This window comes from Aptenodytes forsteri, unplaced genomic scaffold (genome assembly GCF_000699145.1).
Source record: "Aptenodytes forsteri isolate BGI_AS27 unplaced genomic scaffold, ASM69914v1 Scaffold68, whole genome shotgun sequence".
In the NCBI taxonomy this organism is placed as follows: Eukaryota; Metazoa; Chordata; class Aves; order Sphenisciformes; family Spheniscidae; genus Aptenodytes; species Aptenodytes forsteri.
In genome coordinates, this window is record NW_008795382.1 from 697,508 (window position 1) to 719,326 (window position 21,819).

Genomic DNA, 21,819 nt, shown 5'->3' on the forward strand with positions numbered 1-21,819 from the left:
ATTGCTTGTTCTTTTGAATACAGAACAACAGAGGAAACACATGAAGCACTGCTGGTTGGTTTTTTTGTTTTGGTTTGTTGGGTTTTTTTTAGAAAAAGTACGTGCCAGCAGGTACCAAAAGTACTGGTTAATGAGATACTGCCATCAAGCATCAGTAGCCAAGCACATACTACTACTTAAATTTGGCCAGATCTTGTCCATCTATTGTTGTTGGAAATTTAAACATTTCTCGATGCGAAAGAAACAGTATATTAATTTTCCTCACTACTTCTTCCAGTTTGTTTTTCTTGTGGCATAAAAACACTCCCACTGTGTCTGTTTTCTTCCTTTTTGCACTCAGTGTCTGTGTTTAAAATCAGCCTGTAAGAAAAGCCTGTCTTTGCTGACCTGGTAACACAGCTTAGTACGTTCTCTAAACCCCAGGACATTGTCACTCGAGTTATTCTGTGGGCTTTTACCAGAAGCAACAGTATATTTTCTAGGGTGATTAAAACAGTCTTTTATATTAGATAGACTGCTTAGCAGCCAACATTAATATATTCTGAGAGCCACCTTCTTAGAGCACCCTGGCACAGCTGCTGAACAAACGTTTCTATTGGTGCAGTTTTCCCTTTCTCCAGGAGTTTTTTTAACTCCCTTTCTCCTGTTTTCTAAATCTGCATATAGTTCAATATGCTCCTTTAAGTAGGTGGAGGGGGTAACTGGAGAGCGAGTACTCCTGCTGCTTGGGAAACAATGATTCCTTCGTCATGAGCCTCTCAGTAGGCATTTCGATTTAGCCTGGTACATCTGTGTACTCACTAAAAGCTCTTGTAGTTGCTCTTCTGGTTTCTTAGCTGTATGTTTTCTACATAATTCCAATTTATGCAGCCAAGTTTCTGATTTGCATCAATTACCCCAATAAATTTCAGATTGAGTTCTGTTGCATTTCAATGAGTCATCTGAAGAGAAATCAGGAGACTACCTTAGAGAGTAAAGTACTGCTGGTGTGAGAGCGCGACACATTAAGTCAGTATTTGTATATCAAGACATGAACTTAGTAAATGTGATCTAATCAATTTTCCTAGAACAATGAAGCAAAATGGTGCAAATCCCTGTGTAGCTGTAAACTATGAACCTTTTTGAGATCCTTGGGTTTTACATTACTTTTTCTGGTGAATTGCAGTATTTTTTAAGGGTGGGGTTTTTTTCACTTAAGAGGAAATGTCCCTCTATTTCACCTGCTTCTCTTCCAATTAGTAGTTGCCCACCTCTTGGGAGCATAATTAAGAGGTCTCTAGTTAGCCTAAGGAAACGAATTAAAGAAATTGTAAAAATGCAACTGTAGTACATGGGCAATATATAGCCATTAAGTCCACAATATCCATATTCATGCTTATGCATTGCTACTTTAATGATTTGATATTTAGCTATATAACTAATTTGATTATAAATAAGGCTGATTGCATTGGGAACCAGTGTAGCGCAAGAGGAGTAATAACCTTTCTTTTTGTTCCAAAAGACTTAGGCAGGCATTTTGTTTAAGCAGTAAATATGTGCAGTAGAAATTGATACTTCGTAATTTTGCACTTAATGGATATTGGTCTCCATCAAACAACTTTGAATAATTAGGAGTTGTGGTTGTAAGAAGCCCCAGGACTGATGAAGTGTCAAGCAGTAGGTAAAGACTGGTCTGAAGGGCAGTCTTTAATCTGTCATGGGTCCCAGAAGGATTAAAGGTTGTGGGGAGCGTTTCTCCTGTTTATACAAGCAGTGTGTCTTACTGAAGTTCACTTGAAAGTCTTGGAAATACACATCTAACCTGATAAAATATTAAAAACTGCTTGAGCGTTTCATGTCTCAGGACCTGAGTAGCAGTTAGGAAGAACTATTATAGTGTGCTCTGAATGGGGAAGAGGAGGCACACAATATTGCCTTGTACAGGATGGTAGCTGAGTATTTAAGTAATGGCATATGATTAACACATGATAAAGAAAAATGGCGCTAAAAGCAATTTATGTAGCCTGACATGAACCTTCAGCATTTACTTTTAGGTATGTTTCCTTTCCAGTCAGATCGATGAGTGATGACAGAAGAATATAATCTCTCTGGTAGATTTTATTGGAAATATTTATGCTCTTTACCAGAATTATATTTTATTGAGGTTATTTATGATGTTTGCTTAGTTAAACTTTTGGGAGTAGAAGGAGCTATCACGGTGAATTATCCTTAAAATATCTTTGCTTTTGCTTTGCTGTTCATGTATCATTGAACAATAATGTCAGTTCTGACAAACAAAATGAATTTTGATAAAACAGATATTCAGATAATTTTATTTTTGTTATCCATAGAGAAAGCACTTTAAGGTCCACATTTGGGTGGTGAACAGTAATGGTTATTTTAAAGCAGTTTTGAATAAATAAATTTCACACAAATGCACCTTCAAAAACAGGTGCTCCATGGATGCATCACAGACCTGCTTTTCTCCATGCCTGTCACCTTTCACACAAACTAAAATCTGCATTTGTTTCCCTTGATTCTCTGCTGGGATGTTTGTAGATGCCTCCCATTTGTCATTCCTCTTTGGTGTCTTTCAGTCATTACAAGCAATGGCTTTTGTGGATAAAAATGAGTTAATTTCTTTTCATATATTCCCATAACTTGGGAAATTCTTTGTTAGTCTTCCAATCTAATCCATTTCTAAATGGTGTGTGTTTCTTTTGTTGCCTGTCTGAAATGTGGCCTTTCTTATTCATCTGTGTAGCTCCAGGCGTCTTTGCCTGAGCTTTGACCATTCAGTGTTTTCCCTCTGACTTCTGTAAGCCAAGCAATTGCTTATACATGTTGGAAAAAGTTCTTACAGGAATTATTTTTGTATGGTTTTGTCAACCTTCTTCATTTACCTTCTACTTTCCCCATCTTCTCTTCTGCATCAAACATGCTATTCATCTTCCGGAGCCCTTCATAGCGTGTACCTTGTCTGCTTGTCATTCTCTTGCACTAGTGCCATGTCCCAGTGCCCCGTGATGCAGTTTTTCACCCATGTGTTAAATGTTTCTCAAAGAAATACCCAATGTCTTCTTTTGTGCTCTACCTCATTCCCTAGTGGAAATCTCTGCAACTATTCGTAAAACTAACACAAATACTTGCAAAACTATTATACCTTAACAAATCACTGCTTCAAAGTTTCCTTTTTCATATTGATCAGCAAAACCTGAGCTATTTTTTCAATCGGTGGGTACGCTAAAACCACTCTTTGTAGTTCTATAGTATCAAATTGTTCCTCCCGCTTTCTCCTGTCTGTCCAAGCGTACGCACTGTACAGCCCATTAAGCACCTGACTGGAGCCCTTTAATGTTTAGTAATACAAGTTTAAAGAAATAACAGCTTTCAAAACACTGCTAAAAGTCAGGTTACTGTAGCCTTTATGAACCCCTGTAATAGTTTTATATGCTGTATTGCCTTTACATGTAATGTCTGTCACTAGAAAATTGAAAAGATGATTCATTGCATCCAAAGCTGATCCATATATCTTAAGCTGTATCTTTCCTGTAATTCCTTGAAATCTTACTGGGGGTGCGTGGTTTTAAGGGTTTAGGCATTCTTATTTTTCTTTTGTTGATAAACTGGAGGATTGAAAGATGGACATGATACAGTTAATTAACTTTTACAGGTTCAGATTTTCCTATGCTTGGTGACAGACTCTACTTTTGGACACGTTAATAAATGGCTGGTTTTCTGGAATACTGCACTCTTCCTGCTTCCTTTCATTACATTAGCCAAGGTTCCACTAGATGAGACATTTGCAGTCTTAAGACTTCCTGCCGAGGTTCAGACTTTGTATTTTTGAGATTGAAGCTGTCGTGTTCATGAAACTACTTAATTAGAAACACATTCATTTCAGTGCATACTGGAGGAGTCTTGAGCAGCATAGCCAGGCACGCAGGGAAGTTGAGCATTTGTGCAGCTCTCAGCTAAACCAACGGTTTATACTTTGAATATAAAATTACTGGGTATTTTCTTGCTCCTGGAATGTGGCCATTGGAAATGAAGAGATGTGGGTGAGAGAGAGAGCATTTGTCGCAAATAAAACATGCAAAATGACAAATAAAAATACTCCTCAGTTGAGCAGCAATCCATATGTAATAAGTTTGTATCATGTTGTATAGTAAAAATTTCTATCCAAGAGCTTGGATGTATGTTCTGGTTCTCATCTGTGGAATTCCCAAGGAAGCAGAACCTTCAGGATTTGTACCAAGTTAGTTTCTGATTTAACAGTCCCTCTGGGCTGTCTCTCATAAGGTGCTGTACTGGGCGAAGCTTAGGCAGGGGCATTCTTGCCAGCCTAGGCAGTTCAGTAAGTTGTAATGTAATGTGATACACGGCACTTCAGTATTCTACAAATGAACTTGTAAGTTTTTTTTGAAGTTATATATGTTTAATGTCTTCAAAAAGAAAAAAAGTGTTTTCGTGTAGAATGTCTAATACAGGGGCTGTTTCCATCTCTTGGTGCAGCATAATATTTAGGACATGATAAATATTAATATGCATATCAGTAAATATATTTTTTTAAAAGGTAAAAGGTATTGCAGCATCCAACAGAGTAGCAGTTTTATGTGATAAATATTTAGGTGATAAAACATGATAAATATTAATATGCATATCAGTAAATATATTTTTTTAAAAGGTATTTCTCATGAAAATGAGAAGCAGGGTGATTTTTGCCGATCTGGTGTCTTTCAGTAGTTTTTTCAGCACTGTACTTCTCTTACTGAGCAGTAGGCACCGGTTTATCAAAGCAATATGGAAGATATTTTAATCCAAGGCAGTACAGTGACATTTCTCTCATTTTTTCATCTGAAATTGAAAATGAGCTCTTCGAGCTTCTGTATCCAAAATGAAATGAGGCTCTATTTTAAAAGTTGTGTCTGTCTGTGTGCTTTCCGTTTAACAGGCAGTACATGCCATATTTGCAATTAGCAGCTTTGGCATCCTCTTTGATGTGTTCTGATAAGCAGTGCAAATACAAGCTTTCCCTGATCAGTTGAGTGGGAGTCCTGTAATAAGCTTAATATTAGAAATACTGTATACACAAAGATACAACTTTCATTCAGTATTCTTCTTGTGTTATATAGTCCATGTTGGTGTTTGCTAACATCATGGAAGAGAAGACGGAAAAGATCAATCTTGCTCTTAAATGTTAGCATCCTGTTTGATAACAGAAGTATCACGACTGTGTTTGAGGCTACAAATTTGGCCTAAGAGCCTCTTGGTGTACTTAAGTTTTGTGTTCTGAAGGGAATAATGGTATCAGCGTATAGCCCAGTAACTCTGGAGTTTATCAGAATCTTCAAAAATAATTTTTATATTTTTCTTTCATAAATGTAAAACTTTCAAGATTTATACTTAAAAATAAATTGTTTAAAATGTGTCTGGACCCGTATTCAAAGGATTTAAAACTTGTAGTACCGGGTGATATGTATACATTAAATTAACCACTTAACACTACAACAGGATCAATTTTTCTAAAGAATACTCTTAGAAAAAGTCTGGGTATTTTTTTGAAAACTGTAACACATTTTATTTGTTTTTAAAAAAAGACCCCAGTATTATAGATACGTTTAATAGCTGTCCTTATATACCTGTCTTAACTTAGTCACTTAGAAATTCTGATGTCAAGAAAAATTAAAGTCTTACAGTAGTGAGAGGATATTGCATAGTACAAAAAGTCTTTCAAATATGGAATAAAATTTTGTTCACATGTGGTTTGTTTATATATATATATATTTTTAAGCAAAATCTAATCCAGTATCCCAGTATTTTCCTGTGGCTAATTTTATAAGTCGTATGTGTTAATCCAGTGTTATGAGAATGTAAAGCTAGGTTTTCTTCCTCTTTGCAGTGCCCCAATGCCCTACCTCATTGGAATACATTTAAGTTTGATGGAGGTAAGTCTTTCTCACCATTTCTGAAACTATATATAGTTTTATGATTTAGAGTTAAATTCTGCAAGCAATTAGACATTCATTCATATGCTTAAAAATGAAATAACCCTGTTAATTTGGGAGTGCCGAGAGAATTTAAGTTAAGCATACATGATAATGTTAAATTTTAAAGGAGTCTTGGTTGATACCTTGTACTCTTTGGGCATACTTTCTGTTTGCAGTTCAGCAGTGACGAGCTCACGTTGTGTTCCCCTCTCCATCCTGTTGCTTCATTTAATCAGTTTACTGCCTTAGTTTGACTCTGTATTCACAAAGGCAGAGTCGATATTAAACCAAAATGTTGACAGTTACAGTTCTCTTTTTAGGCTTTTGCAGACAGATTGTAATTTTTTTAATGTTCAAAAGATCTGAAGAGAAGGAACTTGCTGTTAATGTTAACACAAAGCTGGCAGAAAACCAGCCCTCACAGAAAGCTTCACATATAAACAATTCAGAGTAACTCATGTGACTTTTTAAAAACTCTAAAAGTGGAAATAGCACATTTGCTTTTGCTTCCAGTACTGGTGAAACAGTTGATGACTTTCCTCAAAAGCATCTGGAGGACAACATAAGCTATTAATTTAGATCCCTATGAAAATCCTAGTTCTTATTAATTGTGCCCCTTTACACAGGAGGTCTGAACAACGTGTATATGCTCCGTGTGGGAAGAGGTATTCCTGCCCAGAAAGCATTGCCTCTTTGTCGGCTCTTAAATTAGCAGGCAGTGTTGGACTGGTAGGAGTTGCAAATGCCCTTAAAAGTTAATTGGCTCGTGTCCCTGTTTTAGATAGATGTGTTTGGAAATTTAGGCTTAATGTTTAGGATACATAACAATTTACAAAGCTGAGTTTTACATCACGTAAGGTAATGCATATTACTAGAATATTTGTTCTTATATTGTCCATAAAAATGTGTAATTTCTCTGGAAATATCAATCAAACATATATTCTTTCACTAGGGCATATGTATGTAATAATGATACTCTATGTCTTTGTGTGTTAAAACTTAGACTAGTATGCTGTGTAACTTCCCCCTTTTTCCAGCGTTACTGTGAAGTAATTTTAGAAGTCACTTTTTTCGTGAGAAGCTAGATGGAATATGCAGGACCTCTTTTTTCTTTTTTTTTCCTTACCATCTTGGGTACAGATGATTTTTTTATGCCCTTTATATTGCTAAATAAAGTACAGAATTGCAGTACAATGTGTTAGTGAATAAGCAATTATTTTAAAAGTCAACACGTACGTTTGTTTGCGCATCATATGCTTATGTTAGAGGGGTTTCTGATAATTACCCTTGAATACTGCATAGACAGGACCAAAGTAATATCTAGGAAGAAATAGTATAGCATATATTTTTCATATTGATCAAGAAACTTTCTGCCCCATATCTGTACCAGGTAATCATTGGCATGCTTATTATGGTATCTGTCTATTTGAAAAAGAAGGAAGAGACCTGGTAGAGGATGGGATAATATCTCAATACAGATACTTGTCAACTTTCACAAATATTTTTGCTCACAAATAGCTATGTGGTTAGCCTGGCAATGGGTATAGAAAAAAAATTAATAATTACACCTTGGAGTTGCTTTGCATGATGTCTCACTCCTGCCTTGCCACATAAACCCATTACCTCTTCCTTTGTCTCAGTTTTTCAGATTGCAGGGCTCTGTGGGCCTTCCAAACTCCATCTGTAAAAACTCAAAAAAAGGAGTTGTTGTTGGAGAAGCCAATTTTTATCCGTTTTAGTAACTTGTGAAAAAATCTGTTTAGTACTAAATCCAGTATGGCTTTTGAATAGCCAGAGATTCTGGAACACAGACACACTTTGGCAAAGTACAGTTATTCAAAGTGCCTTATGAAATAAATTAAATAAATAAAACAAACTGTCTTCTCTCCTCCCTCTGCTCTTAAGGATAAATTGAATAGTTCCAGATAGAAATGCATCTTCCAGCTAACTGTGCTTTTTCCATTAAAAAATAAAATAGAATCACACAGTGGTCTATTGTATCTGTTTGTTGGCAAGTACTGCATAATTTCTCTGTGCCTTGGGCAAAGGAAAGGTGACATTTGTCAAATGAGCTAGACAATTACTAGTTTACCTCTTTGCCTGTTTTTGATGCTGAAAGCTTACTCTCTTTGTCTTTTTCTTCATATGTAGGTATAAAATTGTGTGGTTTATTTGTTAGAATAATAACTTCGTAGCAACAGCAATTTTTTTCCCATGATCTAGCAGTTGTGTATTTTTAAAAATACAATGTATTAATTTTTCCATATAAAAATAATTCTATAAACTACAACTAAAAACTACTGTCATTACTCAGTATTCATTTTTCTTTAAATGCTGAAATTTCAGCAAATAGATCTTTAAAAGTGTTTTGTTAATCCACGTGTTCTAGTTTCAGGATAAGGGATTAATTCCCCAGTCTTATATGCAAGTTAAGACAGGTGGACTCTTTATCTACTGTAGAGCCCCATGGGAGTAATTGCAGTTATATATAGGCTCACGGTTCTGCTCCAGCAGCTCCAATTGCAGAATTTGTCATTGTTGTGTAAATGTTAGTGGAAGCCTAAACTTGCACAGAGAAAGCTGTGGTGTAAAGGGGGAAAAAATTTTTTTTCTAGCTTTAGTGTTGTTTCTGTGGGATTTTGCTATCCCTATCTTGGAATGGGTCCTCTGGAAGAAATAGAGCAGAAATGCTAATGATTTTAAACAAAATACAACCTCTCTCTCACCTCAAAAGATTTTTTTTTCAAACTATTCTGTATCTTAAAGTTAGTTTGCAGTTTCCCATGTTACACGGGGTCTCTGTAGAAGGAGCAGTTATTTTAATGGAAAATGACAAATTTTTCTTATGATTAAAATATCAAGCATATCCATTGACTGTTAAATCTAATTTGCTGTGACTGAAATGTTCTCCAGTGAGATAAGATAATCTCCTGTTATAGGTCAGAGGGCTCCAACTGATTTATGAGGGAAAATCTTGGTAGAAAATATAGAGCTGTGTTTTGTGCTCTTATTTTTCAGCTTTTCTATCATCACCTAGTTAGTCATTCTTTATAAGATTTCCATTTAGCAATCCATAAAGTGACTTCAAAGAAGGCTAAAAGTTTATAAGCTGTTAGATAAGCAAGGCTGGAGCTATCACATGAATAATGGAACATGCTTACGGAACTAATTGAATTCATATTAGATGAAGATAAGTACTTAGTACTGATAAATAATGAGATAGGAAAATGAAACTCTATCAAATGAACACATCCCTTTCATAATCTTGTTTTATTTTCTACCTGTGTACTGTATGCTATTTTAGTGTTCAAATTATATTAAATTGACCTTTGTGTTATAAGTGGTGTCAAACTTAGCTGGCAGCCTTTTACATTTTGTCATAGTAAACGATTGTTTCAGCAACTGTTTCTGTAGCAAAGGTTATTAGTGTGATGGCGCTGATGGAAGAGGAATGCCCTTGACCTACCTATTGGAATTTAGGCACATGTGGTTTTGATTAACCAGTGGGGATAGTTCGGTATAGCTGTCAGATACTGAGCTGCTGGCTGTATACTCTTCCGTGCCAGGCTTCCAGTCATTCGAGTAACAGTAGTGCCCACCCTTATTATGCTCTGTTCGGGACGCAAACCCAACCTTTAGAGTTCAAGTTAATGATTAGAAAAGTATTTCTTATACTTTTTTTTTTTTTTTTTTTTTTTTTTTTTTTAATATTCCGGTCACTCAAGGACTTTTTCTGGGACTTCAGAATTTTAATTCTTGCAAGATTATCCAGAAGGAATTTGTGTGTGAAACCACATTGCATTTGTTAGAATGATTTTCTAACATTTTTCCTAAGCAGAAAGGACAGTTGTGCATATCATAAACGCTATATGAGCAGATTTTTGTTTTATTTTAACCTGGCATGAGTAAATATGTTCGTTAGGAAAAGAAGGTTCACTAAATTTCATGCAGTCTTTAATATGCTAGGACATGGCAGGTGATCTCACTTAATGTCGATAGTCTCTTCCTTATGCAGACAGATGAATGGAAAGCTGCGTGTTCAGTCCTCCGAACGCCACGCACGTATTCGGGAAGCACTTTTTGGCATATTTACCTGGTCTTTTTCAGATAGCCATGAGGAATCCTCTGTTTGTGATCCAGTCTGGTAATATGCCAGTTGGCATGCACCGAGTCGGAGCTAACAAACTCTGAGAAACAGGTTACATCAGCTTGGGCTTAGTACTGACGGTGCCACATGGCTTCCCCTTGCCGCAGACGACACCCTGAGAATCCATTGACCACTGGCATCTTCCAGTGGTAGTGTTAATTGTTAATTATATTTTTCGATTGGGGTGAGGAGTAATATTTAGCTTTTTCCATCCATTTATAGTTAGTAAATCACTGCCTTTTCTAGCTATAACTGAAGAAGTGTAGCTTTTTTACAGGGTTTAAATGAAGGGGATATATATACACACACACACACTTAAATCCAAGTCTTAGTAACTAAATTACATTTAGTTTTTTAATAATATAGATATGGCTGTACATGGTTTCAGGAGTATCGACAAAAATGCATTTAAAAACATGACAAATTACTTTGGGAGTTGTCTTTTATCCAATTATTGGAAAAATTGAAATAATAACTGTGTTTTAGTAAGAGATTCTCTGTGTGTGTATGTTTGAGGGGTAAGTTTTAAGAAAGACAAATACTGCAGTACCAAGTAGACTTACCAGTAAGCGTAGAAGGTTTTTCTTCTGTTGTACAATAGTGTTAGATCAGCACTAGTGATGTTTGTCACTCAGTTGGCAACAGCTGCTTGTGATAAGGATCTTGAGAATCACCTGTACAGGATCAGGGTACTGCACATCAAGGGTGGGAGATGGGCGGAAGAGTGGGAGATGCACAGGAGGGGGCAGCAGCCCACCTGCTGTGCCCAGATCAAAGGGTTGAGAGGTCAGGGGGCACATCCAGCTTAACCAGATTTGTCTGCTGAATAGCTATTTCAGATTGTAAATCTAAGGGTGATTTCATTAAGTCCTTCTGGCTGCTGTTGGGGCATGAAATAATAAAATTTTATATCCGTTGCCTTTCCTGCTTCTGGCAGCCAGATTGACACATTGTTGTCTGCAGTGTTGTGGTGTTTTTCTTAAGAAAATAAATGGAAACTATTAACTAAGTAGAGACAAGCCATTAAGCAAATGGATTTTAGACTTGCTGTGAATCATACTTTCATAGTAATTTCAAATTTAATGTACAAACTAGCTACTAAAAATGTTTAGGTTTTGTTAAGAGTTTTACCTTTCTGAAAGAATTATTGGAAGGTACATTTTCTTTTTTCTGTGACAACATTTTTTAATATGTTGATCACATTTGTATCTGGTTATAAAACCTCATGATCAACTTGGTTTATATTTTGGCACCAATTTAGCCATGAAGTTATGCAAACCCGTTTTTTTGGGGGGGAGGAGGGTGGTGTTTGGTTTTTTCTTTTTAAATGAACTATTCAATAAAATTGTTCATCTGAAAAGAGTTTAAATTAATTTTTTTTTTTTATGGTAGGAAATGCAAAAACCACCAACTGGAGGCAGTGATAATAAAATAACATTTAGTATAAACTCGTGCTAGTATTATTGATGAATATTGCTTCTAGCATGTGATCTGTGTGAGACAGAGGCGCACCCCTTAATACTTCTATTACAATATAGTTTCTCGGTGTTTTTGCAAACTTCCACATAAAACATTTAAATTACTTCAAGTGTTTGGCTGCTTGTGAGCAGGACAGACGCACTAACTGCTGCTTATTTACTGACCTGGTGTTTAAGGCCCCCTGGAGTTTGTTTGAAAAGTTAAGAGATTTTCACAGTAAAGGTGCCATTTCTGAAATTTAAAGTGCTCTTTTCACCAGGAGATAAGTTCTCTCTGATTAAGTCAGTAATTCTTACTAAGCCATGTTTATAGAGGCCATAAACAATGGGTTCAGTGTGCTTGTTAAACCAGCTTTCCATACCTCTCCACTCTTTTAAAAAGAGACATTTAAAATAAAAGGCAGGTGTAGATGTTAGTTCAGTGTGATGGTTTTTAGATGATTGATTATGGCTACAAGTAATTCAGTAAGGATGGTTGAGAACGGTTTGCAGTAGTGATATGTGATGCACATTTTCACTGAATCACTTCTTTTTGACTCAGCAAATCCCTAGTCTGTAGTAAAATTAGATAAGGAAACTGTAATCTTCGTATTTCCTCTTGTTCTTTGCTTCTCCACATTTTTTTCAGCAAAATATGAACATACTGAATATAGCCCATTCTGTTTAACAGGTGTCACTTCATTTGTAAAATTTTGTTTAGGTATTCAGGAAGTTGTGAAATATGGAATGTGACTGTATATGGCTTAGTGGCTGTCCCTTCGTATTTTGAGAAAATTACGACAACGTGCAAACTGTACCTGTGAAAATGATCTACGTGTAGTTGCGATTCAGAGAGTCCAATGGGATTTGATGTGAGAAATGCAGTTGGATGCTGGGAATGCTTACTAAAATTCCAACAAGAGAGTAAATACTTTTATTTCCAGGTCAGTTGGGCTGATAGGTACTATGTTTAGCAAAAGAACCATTTGATTATTTGACAAAAGCCCTTATAACTATCCGATAATATCTTTATCAAAGATTATAGTGAAAGGAAAGATGATAAAAACAGATAAGGATTAAGATGAATTGTTCAGTCTTCATTTCTCTAGGAGGAGCCACAATTGAACCATTGAAAAATTGTATTTTTTCAAATGCATTGTGAAACAGATGCTATAAATCAAGTCAGTCTCAAGTGTTTTATTAAATTTGAGGGTTTGTCTCCAGGAAAATCCACTGTCTTAATACAATATTGAAAAGTTTTAAAGTAAGGTTGTGCTCTTCATGGTGTAAAGGTATAACACAGCAGAGTTTAATATTAGCCTTCCTTTTGGGTGCGATTATTTCTGGGCCATGTGTGGAGATTATTACGTTGATCAGCATTTATAGTCCTTGCACCATGAGCAACATCCTTTTGTACTATACTCCTTGGCAGATATCCGCTTGTCACAAGCCTATTCTTTGCTACAGAAAACCTCAACATTTTGCTGAAGGGAAGGTACAGATTCATCACCAAAGTTACAAAACCACCCATTGACAAGTTCAAGCACGTTTGTTGCTTCTTCGGCAAGAATCAAGAGAAGGTTTTAATTCCTTCTGTCTTGTCCTACTAGCACTCGATTTTGACAAGCTTCTGGCTTTGGTTAAGTACGTTGCAAGACCTTTTTGTTGGAGCTTTTTAGACTCCTCTGAGTATAAGTGAGATTTTTAATTTTCTGAAACAGGAAGGAGCAAATCAGTTTGTCTGGTGCTTCCGGACTCCTAGAAGGAGCAAGACTCCTGGATTGCTTTAGAGTTTATCAGATGCAGCCAACAGAGTGACCTTTGGTTCCTGAAATGTAAAGGAAAGTACCTGGTCTGTCATGCAGTACTTGTGCTTTTTATATGGAAAGCATTAAATGTAATATTCTTCCATTTAAGTTAAAGACAGTTCTCATGGAAGACCTAAACTTAAATGTCTACAAAGTGTTTTTTATAGTTGTTGGCTTACCCCCCCCCCCCCCCCAAGTACACAGCAGTTTTCTTTATAGACAGAGGACTGAGCCTTGAAAACTGAAGGTAATTATTTAGATGCCTAAGGCTCAACTTTGCCATTGTTTTAGAGCTTTAGTTCCTTTCTTTTAAAGGAAACAATTCTCCCCACCCTGCAAAACCTTAATTAAAAATTGAGTATGTTTTTGTTCATTTTCCTCCTCAGTAACTTGGATTTGGTCCCACATATAGGTATGTTGGTACTTAAACATTTGTTTACAGTGTCACTGGGAAATGTCCTTATTTACCATATTCTATAGTTCCGGTCTTTCTGATTTTGAATTTTCAAAACTGTATTTGAAGAGGGCTTTAAATATATATGATTAGTCAGTCAAAAAACCAAAACAAACAGAAAAAATTCAATTCTCCTGTTAGTGGAAAAAGTGTTAAAATAAATATTTAAATGCTGTTCTTTTTCATATCAGTGATTCATTTACTGTTGTTTAAGCAGGGAAATAAAGTCTGACAATGTTTAAATTTGCTTAGATCACCAATAACTTCAGATACTTAAAGTCAAAGGTACTAATGATCGTTCTTTTGAGAAATAGGTTATGCTTTTCTTTTGTGTGCCCATGTACTGTTACAGATGATGTAAACACTCAAACTAGATTAGAGATATTTATTCTCTCAGTACATGGGAACAGGGTAAAAAGTTTAGACTCGCTGAACATTAAGCAACCAGGATATGGTGGAGTTGTTTTTCTCTTAGCTTTTTTCTTTGTAATTATTTATTTATTAACCTCTGGTGGTGTCCATTTTACTTATCCCATCCCTGACTTACTGCAACTCTTAACTCCTAGAAAAGCCACTATTTATTGTTATTTGAATTAATTTCTAAATAGAAAAAGATAAACTTGAAACCTTGACTCGGCTAAAAACTGCTAAATGTGCAAACAGGATACCAGAATTAAGATAAACAGTAGTAGAGGTGCTTGAAATAAATCTTCGTTTGAATAATCTCTAACAGCAACTCTCTAATTTCAAAATTTTCAGTATGCACAATGTTAAGAACTTCCCTCTGCAAATTGAAAGTTAATTTTTCAACATTGTAAAATGTGACTAAATAAAACAAGCAATGACAAAGACAGGAATGTTGGTTGTTTTTAAAATGCTTGAAGTTTTGTAATGCCATGATGTTATGCCATTACTTGTGTCCTTTATGCATCAGATTTAACTCTTCATACTTATATTTTCCATTCCCTTTTCTTGAATTTGCTCATATTTAGAAAGTAAGAAACATGGCCCTGGAAGATGTAGTGATTCTTAATGTAGACACCAACACACTGGAAACCCCTTTTGATGACCTTCAGAGTCTTCCTAATGATGTGGTATGTATGAAATGATTTTTTCAACTATTCTGTTACTTAAAAGTGTAAATCCTTCTGACCTGTTCAGTTTGTAACTGAGGTGTCTCATTGTGTTACTCTCATTATTATAGGTAAATGACTTTACCTCAATTCTTTCCTGTTTTGAAGTGTTAAGCAATGTTTGTTTGAACATTTGCAGACATATTTTTAAGCCTCCTAATAAAAATCAGCTAATGCTCACATAAGCTAGAAATGCTGCAGCAACCCAGTTTCAATTTTGGAATAGCATGATCAAGTTTCAGGTTATCTAAAGAGTTAGTCTTTCATGGGTAAAAAAGACAGATTATAAGCACGCAGGTTATGGTATGTCTGAACAGGAAACAAAAATTCAAACTTCTTTCTTTATGGTGTGAAAAAGTACTACTATTTGAAACCATCTTTATCCATTCCATTAGGAAAAACAAAATTTTTTTAGATAACTTTTGTTTCCAAATGAAATTGTGTGGGTTTTTTTCCTGTGACTTTTTCCAGGTGAGCTTTTATGAACTTTGTGCATTTTATATCTTGAGTTGTGATATCGAAAGGACTACTTCATATTCACTTCTAGCACTGCTCAGTGCATATAATTCGGAACTTATTTTCTTTCTTATTCAAACTTTTTATTGGTAATTTATTTCTTTTTTAATAACTTGATAGAAATGATGTATAAATACTTGATCTTTCCCTTCAATGGCACAAAAATACATCCAGCTTGCTACTTGCTGCTGTTTTCTCCACTAAGGAAGCTGAGAGGGAAGAGCAGTAAAGTGAGTAAGAGTGTAAGAAGCTATTTTTAAGTCAGAAGGTGACCGTTTAGGAGAAAACGGCAGGGGAAAATCTGGATTTCTTTTGCTAGTTCAAAATATTGTGCTGACAGTTAGATCTATACCTTTTTATGTGTAGTTGAGAAATAAAATTGATATGCAGGGAGCTCAATATAAGCTGGTCTGTTTGAGGAAAAACTCAAGTAAAGGTGAATAGCTGGTGCCTCCTACTGTGACATCCCATCATTTCTCTAGGATCTGTGGTGTGATCCATTCTTCGAAAACAGTGGGCTCTGGATGAAAGGTCCATCTTGATTGTGAACATTTTGGCTTTAGTCAAGCACTTAGTCTATAAAAGTTACTTCCATGAATTTTCCTGGCTTTATATAGTTTTTCATTTTGATTTCACTCCCAGCATCCAAATCTGCCAGCTGGTCATCGCTCGTGCCATTATCCACAACCCGGGGAATGACAGACTTGTAAATTTCATGGAATTATGTAAGAAATGTCTGGATACAGTGAGCGCGGGGCCTCAAACATGTATATGATTTGTCAACAATCAAGTATTATATTAGATTTTATGAGACTTCATTAAAGGAGCTGTTGTAGGCACACTGTAGAACATCAGAAGAGACTTCACCAATAAACACAGAACTTCAAGCTTTGGAATGTAATAAATTTTAAGAGACTTCCTTCCTTTCATTATTTACTTTTACTTCACTTTTATAACAGTAGAGAGTTGTGTTTTATTAGTTCAAATTTCTTGATTCAGTTTTCCACAGGTCTATTTAAAAGCTACATTTTATCTTGGAGGATGTTTGGAGCATAGCAGAGGAAGTGCTGCCAGCAAATTCAATTAACTGGCACGGCTCACAAATCGCGTACGCGGTGTATTTTTTTCACAACTGCTATATAAATACAGCTGGGATTAATATTTGTCGCAACAAAGCCTTAACTTGAATCGTGTTGTGTTGTGTAATTAATGTTTGGGATCAGTGTTTATGTCTTATTTAGCTTTGTTTCATTATTTTAGTTACCTAGATAGTGAAGTATTCTCCTCTAGGTCTTTTCCTTTCCTTCAGAGTGCTTAATATTTGGCTTTGACCGCTAGAGAGCAGCTGCTCTTCTTTGCAAGAATTGAATTTCTGTCAGTTCTTTCATGCATCATGTGTTTGGAACTGTAAGTGGATCAAGTTGTTCATCTCAGCAGGGAGACTCTAAAGCCAATCCATTATACTTTTTTTTTCTTTTTTTTTTTTTTTTTCCTTTTCCTTCCCTGGGAGGATGGGGAGATTCTGGGAGTGTGTCTCCCCACTGGTCTCAGTCTAAATACATGCATTTATGATCTGAGAAACTAAAAATGTCTTCAACAGTTTCATGATCATAAACGGCTGTTATGTCAGACTATTCTGCCAGTTTTGCTACTTAATGTGAACAGTGAGCAATTCATGCACTGCTGAATAGACACAAAATATACTTTGCTAAATTAAATCTATCTATATTCAATAGTGAGGAAAAACATCTTCTGTGTGATGCATTCGCCATCAAGTAATTAATCCAGTAGAAAATTTTTAAAGCTGTTTTTCCCCTCTCCTTGAACAGCTTTTTTAATCAAGTAAAACAATGCCATGAAGTCCTATGATTATTTTAGAGCTTCAGGTTGTGAGTTGTGCTTGAGTTTCATGATAGTCATGTTGCTACCTAAACTGCTGATTCTCAGGAACCTAGAATGAACTCTTCATTAATTACTAGGTCCTAGGATCCAAACGAACATAGGCTATAGTGAAATGTCTTTCCAGTTAACATTTGTGTCAAAGGAGCTGGATAGCATTGAGACAATTCCAGCAGAATCAGATTAAGTAATTTCTTTGCCCTGGTTTACCTCAGCAGTACCTGCTAGCAGTCAGACTTCCTGAACTGTTCAGATCAGGTCCCAGAAAATCAAGGTGTGTACTACTGCGTTACTGATTAACTATTCAAAATGTGAAAACTGTCCCTCCTTCACCTTCTGCTTCTGATATGTTGCTGAAAATCTGGCAGCATGAGAACACCCTGGGAAGTAACTTTCCTTTTAAAATAGTCAATATTAAAAAAAGAGATTTATTAAGGACTGTGATTACAATAAGTGCATCTGCTGCTGACAAGTCTCCTACACCACCGTCTGTGTTGCAAGGAATAGCAAAGAGGGGGTAGTAATTTTTTTTTTTGTGCAACCCTTATGGATTTTTCATGTATTTCCAAATAAGTGTCACTTCTAGTCTTAGTTGTAGTCAGAGCTTCATATTACAAGGAATAAAGCATAAGCTCGCTCTGTCAACTTGTAGTTTTTATTAAATGAAGCCCTGATGCAATGCAGTGTACTGCGCCAAAGAGATCTTGCATATCTGATGGCTCTGAGAGTATTGTAAATTTGCACTAGCCTATGAATATCTTAGGCTGTCAGTAATTTAGTTCTGTATGCTACTGTTGTCCATTCATTAACAAGTTACAAGTAGGAAGCCTATGTTACTGTTTTTCACTTAGTGGGAAATTAACTGCTTTCAGGACAGCAAGAACTACTAAACTACAACTCTATAGCAGAACCATTTTCTTAAAGGTGAATCCATTTTTATTTCTTACACTGTGTTTGCAATAGAATGTTTCTTGCTTTATTCATGTTGACAACTGAAAAGCCTTGGACCTAATTAAAAGAATTTCCACTAGCACCTTTACTGAACCATTTCATTATGCTGCATTGCACAGATTGCATTTTGAAACATGGTGATAGTTTAAATCTGACCTTTAAACCTGAACTGCCAGAAGTATAAAAATCTTCTTTAAAAACACTCTCAGGGTAGACTGCATGTATATGTGTCTGTTTGGCTAGAAATAATCTTCACATTGAGTGGTCACAGTCTTTTTTTTTTTTTTTTTTTTAAGTATTACTGTGTCTTTAGGCAGGAAACAATCATAATTCTGCTTGTATAATCTAGTTTGTCTTATGTACTAATTTATTCCAGAGTAAACATGAATTTTTTTTTTCTTACTTTGTTAGGCTCTTTAAATATCTTTTTAACTTTTTTTTTAAAAACTATGACATAGCTATTGCAATAGTCCTGATTGAAAGAGTAAAAGTGTGCATATATAAAATAGACATCCTACAGTGTTTGGTATAGTCTTAGAAGAGAGCAAATGATCTGAAAGCTTAAGGGATTAGCAAAATACCTATCAATATTCTGCTTCTATACCAAATAGGGAAGCTGAAACACAGAAAGGCTGTGACTAGCCTTCTGAACTTTCAGTTTGTTGTAACACAAGGCATAGAGCCTTTTCCTTCTATATAGATGGCAAGTTCTTTATCTTCACATGAATGGTTAAAGAAAACCACATAAAACTGTTTGAGGTGGATTTGGAAGTTACTCAGAGCTATAGACATTTTATTTCCTTTTTAAGAACTACCTTTAAATGCTTTACATAAGTTAATATAGGAAATAAACGCATACTTCATCCCTACAGCATCAGACCCCTTCAAACATAGAGAAGTGTGCTGTTTGGGTTTGAAAATCTGATGAAGCTTTTACATTTTGAGAATAACAGAGCTCCTTGAGAGACATTATCTCAGTGAATAGGAGTGAGCTTATTTTATGGGTATGACAGACTAATCTGTTATCAGGTCTATGTTAATATGTGCTTATGGGCTCATTAATGCATGGACCATTGGCATAAGCCACATCATTCAGATTTATAAACAATACTGGACATGCTCTTGCTTATTTCTGTTATACTAAATAACTGTAATGAAATTTCTTCTACAACAGAATCTGTGGAAAATTTAAAAGGAAATGTCTTTGTAACTGTTTTGGTAAACACAAGTGCAAATACAACATCTAGTTTTAAAAGAAGAAAAAGTAGTGCACAGTATGGATTATGTATTTAACACCTATATAGCAAGATGAGGAGTCCCTCCCCAAATCTAAGGCTACTGAAGGAGGAAGTGAGGGATGTGCTTACAGGAGGGATAAAACTGAAGCACTCAAGAACAGTTGTTCAGCAAAATCAGCCTGCCATTTGCTACTAAGGCAGGCTTGGTAGCAAAACCCCGAGGCAGAAAAAACTCAACGCATCTGGTAGGATTTTGGAGATCTGGACGAGGCCAGAATAAGCTTTTGTTATGAGCTGGAGGATGGGGGGAAGGTCTTGAAAGTTAATTTGAACACTTGAACCATCAGCTTACATTTTATGAGGTATTATTCATACTCTCAGAAAACACAGTTATGTTCACTACAACAGAATCTGCTTACTCTGTAAATAATATTCCTACATTTCTTGCATAGTGTGAAGTATATAGAGCCACCCCAATGGGGTTTTTCAGAGTAGCATTTGAAAAAGGAAGATTTGCTAGTTATTGATAGAATTATTTCTGTTAAATTCATAATATGGGTATTTATGGAGTCATTCATGTTCTTCTGCAAATCAAGTTGACTAGGGATTTCCTGGCTTTCTGCTTTCCTTCTGAAATTGTGGCTCCTTCCTGTCTTCTGCGTAAGGTATCGCATCAAACTTGGGTTTTGCACATGACATGACCACATCCTCTAAAAGCACTAGTTGAATTTCTTTCAAGAATCAGTGCCCAGATTGTTGTTTTTGTATTGTGACATGTTCTGTGAGATCTGTCTCAAAAACTTACCTTGTCCTGGTTCTGTCTGCAACACCAAAAAATTGCTACTGGCATAACTATTTGTTAATGATTTAACATAACCTCTAACTGTTGCAGCACAGGCACAGCAAGCTTGATGTTAATCTTTGAAAGGTTTTTTTATCTCCTTTCCCAGCTTGTGTTTGGGAAGGAAAAACACTGTCACTAACAATAACATACAGATACACAGCCTTACTTCAGTAGTTACTGAGCTCTAAGCACTAGAAAAGAGACATCAAACTAAGTCACAACCTTCTTGTGTGTGTGAGAAGTTGTGAAGCACAGAGAACAGTAATAGATAATCCTCTAAAACTTTAGCCCTTGGTATACACAGAAAACAAAGAATATTCAGGTAACCTGGATCATGGTAGTTTTAACTCTGCCTGCATAGAAATGTGTTTAGTTGGTATTTGCTAAGTTGTGATCGGTAAGTGTCTCTGTGTAAATGGTAAGGAGACCGTTAGGGCGGTGTTTGCCTAAAGTGCAGCTCTGTGAATCCTGAGGTAATTAAACACCTCCACAGTGGAAGGGAAAGGGCAGTGAGGGTTAAGAGAAGAGCCATCCTGTGCACAGGTGGTTTAGATCTCTCGAGAAACAGGAAGAAAAAAAACTTCAGTAGATATTGACCATTTTGAAGGACAGAATGTCATTGTTAATTTGAGACTTTTAAAAAAGCTGCAGGTTTTGTTTTCTGGATTGCATTGGGTGTCTGTGGTGAGGCATTGGCAGGGAGGCTGCAGGGCCTCTGTGAGGAGAGGCCGGGGCGGCCAGTGCAGGACACAGCCAGCACCAGCCGGTTCCAGCCGGCTCTGCAGCAGACCCCGCCCGGCACAGCTGAGCCTGTCAGCAAAGCTGGCGGTGCCTCTGTGAAAGCATATGTAAGAAAGGGCAAAATGCCACACGGCAGAGTGAGGAGTGAGTAAAAGTGTGAGGAGGAAGGCGTGGCAGAGAAGAACTGTTACGGACTGACTGCGACCCCCTTTGCCATCGCCCTGCGCCGCTCAGGGAGGAGGTAGAGGAGTTGGGAATGGAAGGGGGAAGTTGAGCTGAGACAAAGGCTGGGAGGGGGGGGAAGGTGTTTTAGTTTCCGTCTTTGTTTCTTACCATCCAACTCTATTTTAATTGGCAATAAATTAAATTAATTTTCCTAAGTCGAGTCTGTTTTGCCCGTGATGCTAATTGGTAAGTGATCTCCCTGTCTTTATCTCAGCCCACGAGCTTTTTCTTCGTGTTTTCTCCCCGAGTCCTGCTGAGGAGGGGGAGTGAGAGAGCGGCTGGGTGGGTGTCTGGGAGCCAGCCAAGGGAACCCACCATATGCATAAATAAAACTCTAATTTTGTTATTTTCCATTAAGTCTCTGAAATACAAGGGAATATAATCTTAAAAGAAAAAGAAAACTTGTATTTGTGGCAAACAAAGTTTTCAGACTTACA

General features: G+C 36.3%; 1 protein-coding gene across 1 annotated transcript in view; it reads left to right on the forward strand.

Annotated features, from left to right (window-relative positions):
• Positions 1-21,819, forward strand: part of DENND1A (DENN domain containing 1A) — a 225,181-nt gene that overhangs the window by 119,279 nt on the left and 84,083 nt on the right. The window contains exons 11-12 of the mRNA XM_009280582.2: positions 5,882-5,927; positions 14,828-14,929. Coding sequence (XP_009278857.1) covers positions 5,882-5,927; positions 14,828-14,929 — 148 coding nt within the window. The remainder of the gene's footprint in view (positions 1-5,881; positions 5,928-14,827; positions 14,930-21,819) is intronic.